The 8120-nt window shown below is 44.6% G+C and overlaps 1 protein-coding gene across 7 annotated transcripts in view; it reads left to right on the top strand.

The window, feature by feature from the left end:
- The first annotated feature begins 1277 nt into the window (after positions 1–1277).
- The window catches only part of RIC8B (RIC8 guanine nucleotide exchange factor B), a 119536-nt gene continuing 112693 nt past the window's right edge, over positions 1278–8120 (top strand). For 6 of the 7 annotated variants that reach the window (XR_004439621.1, XR_004439617.1, XR_004439618.1 and 3 more), the window contains exon 1: positions 1278–1914. Coding sequence is in view for 3 of the 7 variants with exons in the window: in XM_033220783.1 (XP_033076674.1) it covers positions 1831–1914 (84 nt within the window). In the remaining 4 variants the exon portion in view is untranslated. The remainder of the gene's footprint in view (positions 1915–8120) is intronic. The other variant, XM_033220785.1, reaches the window with a different exon arrangement.

Raw genomic sequence — 8120 nt, 5'->3', positions numbered from 1 at the left:
TAAATGTTTGCTGCATGGAAAGTACAATACACAGAAAGACCAAAAGCTCCATAAACTCAGGTCCCATGTTCGTTCTTATTTCCAGATTCCCAGCATCTAGCAGAATATCTAGCACAGCATAGAAGAAATTCAATCATTAGATGAATAAATTTTTGCCCCCTCTAGTTCCTCTTCAGCACAGCTCAAGAGGGAGAGACTGGTAGGGGAGACATCAAGGATGGCTACGGGTAAAGGCTTTTTGGAATGGAAAACTTGAAATTACTTGGAGAATTCATCCACTCTCCATCAAAAAAAGCTTGGGAGAGCAGAAAGAGCACAGGCTCTGAGTTCAAATTCAATTTCCAAAAATCTGCAATTTTGATAAATTAACCAATTACCCTCTCCAAGACTCAGTTTCCTCATCTTAAAATGAGAATAACTCATATGGGTGCTCACTAGAATGGAAGCTCCATGAAGGCAGGGACTTTACTTTGGGCCCACTGTATCCACACTGCATTTAACAGTGCCTGGGCACAACACAGGCTCTCAAATATTTGTTGAATGAATGTGTATGAAATTGATAGAGCTAACACTGGTGAAGTATTAACAGAGTGCCTGACAACGTAATTACCATTGGGGCAATGGGAACCTTTGTCAGCACCTCCACCGCTACTATATCGGTATTACTACAGTTCCTGGTGGTCGGAGAGCAGCCACTTCGCGGGGTAAGGCCTGGTTTCAAACCTCGACTTTCCCATTCTCTGGCCGTGTGACTTAGGATAAATTACTTAAAACTATTCGGGTTCCTTTTTATTTCCACAAAAATTTGTGTTGGGAGAATTAGAGGATATGGGGAAATCACCTAAGAGAGTCTGGAGCCCCGGTGACACGAGATGTATGCTAGAGATTAGTAGTAAGGCAGAAAATCGCCGAGTCCTCTTTTATACAGATAACTGCCTTCGATTATTTCCCACATTACTGTAGCTGAGTACATAACAAGAATGCAAACAAGGGAGGAAGGAATTTCCGAGACCGAAACCGCTAAATGAGAAAAGGGAACGAAACTGGTGCTTGACAGTTCCCACCAAGGCACGGCAGTTTCCGCAACCGTCAGCCAGCCCAGCCAGCCAAGGCTGGGGCAGGAGAGTCAGCGGCGTAAGGAACTACACCGAAGCAGAGGCTTACACCCTCTCTCTAACGGTCTCCCCGCCGCTGGCCTCAGGCGGCCGCCAGACTCCCGTTTCCGGCCTTCGCGGTACCACAGTTCCCAGCATGCCCTTGGCGGGAAGTCTTTCCGGCTGGATGACTACTAATCCCAGCATGCCATTCGGCACTCCAGTAAATTAGATGGAAGAGCGGGATAACCCCATTGCATGCAGGGAATTGCAGTCCATTTAGCGGCTGGTTCAAGATGGGCGGGGAAGAGCCGGGTTGCTCTTGTCCGCTGAGAATGATTCATAGAGGAGGGTCAGGAAAGAACGGTTCAGTCTGTGAAAGCCCCCTTAAAAGACTGGACACTTCTGCGAGGGAGGGAGAGGCAGGAGAGCAAGCAGGACCTTGGGCCTGACTCCGCCTCGGTCCGCTAGCCAGGCCTCGACCAAGTCCTGGGCCTTGTCGGGGGTGGCCCGTGAGGCGCCGGTTGCTGGGGGAGCGGTGACGTCGCGGGGTGAAAGTTGAGGGGCGGTGACGTCGGGCCGGCCCGGGCGGAGGCTGGCGGGTTGGAGGCAGGAGGGAGGGAGGGAAGGAGGGAAGGAAGGAAGCTGGGAAGGAGCGAGCGGGGGCGCGAGGCGTTTACCTGGAGGCAGCGGCTTGGGCGCGCAGAGCGGCCGCGGCTCCCCCGCACCTGCGGCCATGGATGAGGAGCGCGCCCTCTACATCGTCCGGGCCGGCGAAGCGGGGGCTATCGAGCGGGTCCTGAGGGATTACAGCGACAAGGTAAAGAGTCCTGGCCCCGGGCGTGCGGTATCGCACCCCCGGGCCGCCCTCCGTGCTTGCACATCGCATCCTTCCCCACCCCCTTCATTCCGGGGATGCGCATTGCTCTCCCCCGAAAACGTTTCCGGCTTGGGCATGCGTGTTTGTGCCCCCAGCCTTTTCCATCCGTGCATCCTGCATCCCACTATCCCCACTCTAGCGCCCACTCCTCTGATTCCTGGCCCAGCAGCTTGACCTCCGGTCCTCCTCTCAAGCGTGCAAGTCACACCCCCGGAATCCATAGATGTGCATCTGTGCCCCGTGCCTCACTCCTGGATGCATAAATGCATGCGAGGCTTCCTCACCTGTATGGTATAAAAATACATGCTTCCCTGCATAAACACGGCCCTTGACATGTATAAAACGTATCAGCAACGATGGCAGTTCTTTCTATACCTTTAGCACTGTACGGTTTTCAAGGCATTGATGTCTCATCTATGGTCTCCTTTGATCCTCAGAGTGTTTATAGGGTAGATGGTATCATCCTCCCCATTTTATAGATGAGGAAACCGAGGTGCAAAGAGCTGAAATCACGCCCAAGGTCATGGACATATAATGTTGTAAGTGGGTGGAGAATGTAACTCCTAATGACACCTATTACTTGTATGGCATTAACAGCTTTCCTATCCATTATCTCATTTAATCTTACAGCAATCCTGTGAGGTATTATCTGCATTTTGCAGTTGAGACTCTAGATTGGTTAAGTAACTTGCCCAAGGTCATACTTGGAGCTGGTATTCCAGTTTAGTTCTTTCCACTTTACAACTCTGCTGTAAAAAAGTATCTTATTATAAATCCCAGTCACTTCTCTGAACCTCTTTCTAAGAACCGTTAGCTCTTCATTACTTTTCCTTCCAGGAATTTTACATGCTTGCTTCAAAAGATAGCCTACCACACCTTTATCCTTTGGTTTAGAAGACTGCTTTATAGGAATGACTGGCGACTCCCTTCTGTGAAAACAGACCCAACACTAAGTCACAACCTAACTGTTAATGTTTTTCTTTCGTTTGCCCCCGTACATCATCTCCCCTTCAGTGTTTGCTTTGTGCCCGCCACGGCATCCATCCACGTTGTATTATTGACAATTTGTGTCTTATTTTTGAATCTTTTCCACCCGGGGCAGAAATGGCATGCTGGCGGCTGAATTCCCGTTTAATCTTCCCAAAAACCCTGTGAGGAGAGTGATGGGTATTCCCCAATTCACAAATGATAAAATTTAGGATGATAATGTGGTCCCAAGTCCACACAGTCCCTGAGAGATAGAGCTGAGATTTGAATTTAGGTGGTCCAACTCCAAGTCCAGCGCTCTTTCTACCGTACTGTGTTACTTTCCTTGGGAGGATACACAGGTTCTCTCTATTCATATCTTAGCTCCTTCACTTTCTGATATGCTTTACTGTTGAACATGTCTGCCTAATTTAGGAATAACTCATTTAATGCATAGTTGTACATATTGTAGAGATTACAATGATTTAACTCGATTTATTACTGCTTTCCAGAAAAGGCATGAGGCAGCTTCAAACGATTTTCAGAAGCAAGAAATACAACAGAGCACTTGGCCATTTGTTGAATCAACTAATGTTTATTTAGCACTTATTATATGCCAGATACCCAGCAATAAATAGGAATTTGTTTCTGTGGGGAGGAAGGAGGAAAAACCTTCAACTGGATATAATCACCTTCTTTAATATTTCTCCTTCCCTTTATGGCTAAACTAATTAGACTCCAGATTTGCTTCCTCCAATTTATCTCTTCTCGTTGGTCTCCCTCCAGATTGGTATCTGCTTACCACTCCTGGCCAGGTGCTGTCAGAGCTTAAAACCTGAACATCTCCAGCTCCCCTTTTGTATTGCGAATGTTTTTAAGGTTGTTTTGCATGATGTGTCTTGCTTAAAGTGGTATCTGAAGTGTTTCAGAAAATTCCCAAACACTTGTAATTTTAGGATCAAGCCTGAGAGTGCTCTGACTAGATGTGAATTGGGTCAGTTAGCTCTTTCAGAAGAAAGCACTCCCTTCTTTTTCCTTTTTGGAGATAGGGTCTGTTTCTGTCGCCCAGGCTGGAGTGCACTGGTGTGATCATGGCTCACTGCAGCCTCCATCTCCTCCCTGCTGCCCCTCCCAAGTAGCTGGACTACAGGTGTGTGCCACAGCACTGGGCTAACTTTTTAAATTCATTTTTTGTAGAGATGGGGTCTCACTATGTTACCTGGGCTGCTCTCAAACTGCTGGGCTCAAACAATGGTCTCACCTTGGCCTCCCAGAGTGCTGGGATTATAGGTGTAAGCTACCGTGCCTGGCCAGAAATCTCTCATATTTAATACTGACTATAGTAGGGCCAGTATAGTCGGGCTGATTATAGTATAAAGAAAATGGCAGAGCATCATACTGCAGAGAGGTTGTGCCCCTCAAAGGGAGAGATTTTGAGAGCAGATGAATAGGAAGTGAATGTATGATCACAGTGGTTCAGGCAGTAAGAATGGGGAGGTGGAATTAAATTGTCCAGCTCTGTGGTATATGGAATTTGGAACCCTCAAAAAAATAGTTGGGTACCATATACTTGAGTTTCCTTGTCTGGAAAAATGGATTTGAGAAATGTTTGGATTATGAGGTGATCATAGGGCATTGAAGAGTCCAACAGAGAGAAATGAATACTGTAGACAGAGACTGGTTCATTGTTTGGGAGAGTAGTGGAGAGGTTCTTTATGCTACCTTATTCCTCTAATAAAGCTAGTCCTTGAAAGGAGGCAGTCAAATATAGTGGAAAGGTGGTGGGATGTGGCATCAGATAAACTTGGTTCAAATCCCAACTCTGCCATTTATTAGCTTTATGACTATGGATAAATTATGTTAAGCCTGTGAATCTCAGTTGCCTTATCTGTAAAATAGGGATAATATCACCATTCTCTTAAATTATTGTGAGGATTACATTAAGTGAAACGTAATGCCAACACTGGGCACAATGCAGCTAGGAAGCACTCAGTAAGTTACAATTATAATAACCAGGGTACCTAAGAGGTGTGGCCAGAGCCAGCTTGGCCACTGATCCTCAACTTAATGGCTGTGTGGCCCTAAGATGAATTACTTAACTTTGCTGTGGCTTAGTTTCCTCATCTGCCAAATGGAGATAATAATAGTAACTATATCATAGGCTTGTTATCAGGATTAAATGAGTTACATGTGTAAAGCATACAGAACAGTGCCTGCCACTGAGGAGGCGCTCCATAACTGTTAGCTTTGAACAAAAAAATTAAACATGGCATGAGTTGGCATAGCACAATATTAAAATTTGGAAATAATGCTCCATTCTTCCCCTTCTTTTTCTAATGGGTAGCAAAATACCTTGTACCACTTTCCGAGATACCTGTCGGGCTCCAGGAAACATCTAATTTCTACTATGTTATATATATAGACTCTCATTTCCAAACCTTCTTGCTTCATTCACCCACCTTTGTTATCTTGGAGAGAGGAAAGATCTATCTATCCTGGAAAGAATGAAACTTGTCTGTTTGTCAAGGGCATAACAGAGCATAGGTCTCAGCATAGGCAAGTTTTTTTGTTTGTTTGTTTGTTTAACGGGTGGAGCAATTGTTTTTCTCTCCTCTAAATTCACCTGTTAACATTTATTGAGTACCTGCTATGTGCTATGTATTATCCCAAGCATTTTCACATTTCGTGTGTCATCTTATATTAATTCCTAGGAAATGGCAGACCTGGTCTTCAGATTCCATATCCAGGGATCTTTTTGCAGGGCTATGTTGCCTTTGCCCTGTCTCTTCTGTGTTTTTGAGCACAGAAAAAGTTTCTTTTTCAGGAGTGGTATACTACAGTTATTCCTCAGTATCTAAAGGGGATTGCTTCCAGGATCTCCTGTGCATACCAGAATCTTGTCGATACCAAAATCTTTGAATGCTTTAGTCCCTGATAGAAAACACCGTAGTATTTGCATATAATCTGGGCACACCCTCCTTTTTTTTTTCTTTTTGAGATGGAGTTTTGCTCTTGTTGCAATGGCGCGATCTCGGCTCACCACAACTTCCGCCTCTTGGGTTCAAGTGATTCTCTTGTTTCAGCCTGCTGAGAAGCTGGGATTAAAGGCATGCACCACCATGCCCGGCTAATTTTGTATTTTTAGTGGAGATAGGGTTTCTCCATGTTGGTCAGGCTGGTCTCGAATTCCCAACCTCAGGTGATCTGCCCACCTCGGCCTCCCAAAGTGCTGGGATTACAGGCGTGAGCCACTGAGCCTGGCTGGGCATATCCTCCTATATACTTTTTTTTTTTTTTTTCTGAGACAGAGTCTTGCTCTGTCACCCAGGCTGGAGTGCAGTGGCTTGATGTCAGCTAACTGCAACCTCCGCCTCCCAGGTTCAAGCGATTCTCTTGCCTCAGCTTCCCGAGTAGCTGGGACTACAGATGTGTGCCACCATGCCTGGCTAATTTTTGTATTTTTAGTGGAGACAGAGTTTCACCATGTTGGCCAGGCTGGTGGTGAACTCCTGACCTCAAGTGATCCGCTCACCTGGGCCTCCCAAAGTGCTGGGATTACAGGCATGAGCCACTGTGTCTGGCCTCTCCTATATACTTCAAATAATCTCTAGATTACTTATAATACATAATACAATGTGAATGCTATACAGGTAGTTATACTGTATTATTTAGGGAATAATGCCAAGGAAAAAAAAGCCTGCACTTGTTCAACGCAGACACAATTTTTTTTTCCCAAATATTTTCAAGCCATGATTGGTTGAATCCACAGATACAGAATCCTTTGGCTACTGTTGACTCCTAAACACCGCCACTTTAGTTATAGAATGAACTGTTAATTTGGGGAAGTATGTATCATTCTAGTCTAGACTGTTCAAGCTCTTGCTCCCCACAGGCCTGTTCTTTTTTTTTCTAGAGATGGGGATCTCACCATGTTGCCTAGGCTGGAGGCTGGTCTTGAACTTCTGGGCCTCAGCCTCCCAAAGTGTTGAGATTACAGGCATGAGGCACAGTGCCCAGACCTCAGGCCTTCTCTAATAACAGATTTAGCAGAGAGATTAGTTGCCACCATTATCATGATTATCAACAACAAACTGTGACTAAGGGCCCTGAGGTATGGAGTAGTGTCATACCTCCATACAGCACAGGATATTTTATGTTAGAGGAAACTCAAAGTTAATAGGGCCCAACCCCCTCATTTAATAGATGACTCATCAACTATGATGATAACCACAGAGGTGGCTTGGTGGCCCTACAGGCCACCTGGACATATGATTACCCCATACATAGCAAATTCCAACAGGATTCCAGTTTTGAAGTATGGCAAGTTTTTGGCCAAATGAAAGGTATTTAAGATACAGACAGATAGCTAGGTCTCTAGTAGTAGTCCTCATAGGAGAAGAAAACAAGACTGCTTGCAGTGAGGTCTTAATTCATGTGCTGGAAGAACCTGATTGATAGAAACCTAATATTGGGATAGTTCTATAAATATAGCCTCTACATTTGAATAAAATATGTAAATATCCAAGACCATGTAAGAGGACTTTTTGTTTTCTACTTTGGAAGTTGTGCTCTGACTCTTTGAGTTCACTCTGTGGGTTTTTGCAGAGAAGCATGTTTAGTGGGCTGTTCCTTTGTTATACTTTGTTCCTATGTCCAGATTATGTTATCTAATCTGTTTCTGATTTTTAGTTATAGAAGCAATCTCTGTTCATGAAACAGCACAACAAACACCACCCCAATTAGGTTTATTCCCGTGTAGTAGTACTGTTTGAGTATATCTTTAGAAATCTATGAAATTACTCCTAGCTCTCTAATAGGTCAATATTTGACCAGACACCACACCATAGGTTATTCAACAGTAACAGTAGTAGCCATTGAACACTACTATGTGCAAGGTGCCATGCTTATAAAAAGATAAGAAAAACTTGATAGGTAGTAAAGTTGAATAACTTGGCCAAGTTTACACTTTTAGTAAGCAGTAAGACTGGACTCAAACTCAAGGTTGTCTGACTCCTGATCCTGAGCTTTTTAGAGCTTATTCATAGGGTATGAAACCTGCGGTGAGAGTCATAATGAGTCTGGTGTGTCACTGAGTTGTTAGCTTGCTTTGTCTCTAAATTGAACATGGTTTAACTCTTTTTTTTTTTTTTTTTTGAAATGGGGTTTTGCCGTGTTGCCAG

Source organism: Trachypithecus francoisi, unplaced genomic scaffold (assembly GCF_009764315.1).
Source record: "Trachypithecus francoisi isolate TF-2019V2 unplaced genomic scaffold, Tfra_2.0 Lachesis_group11, whole genome shotgun sequence".
NCBI lineage: Eukaryota > Metazoa > Chordata > Mammalia > Primates > Cercopithecidae > Trachypithecus > Trachypithecus francoisi.
The sequence above is the reverse complement of the archived record's forward strand: the minus strand, read 5'-3'. Positions and strand labels throughout refer to the sequence as shown.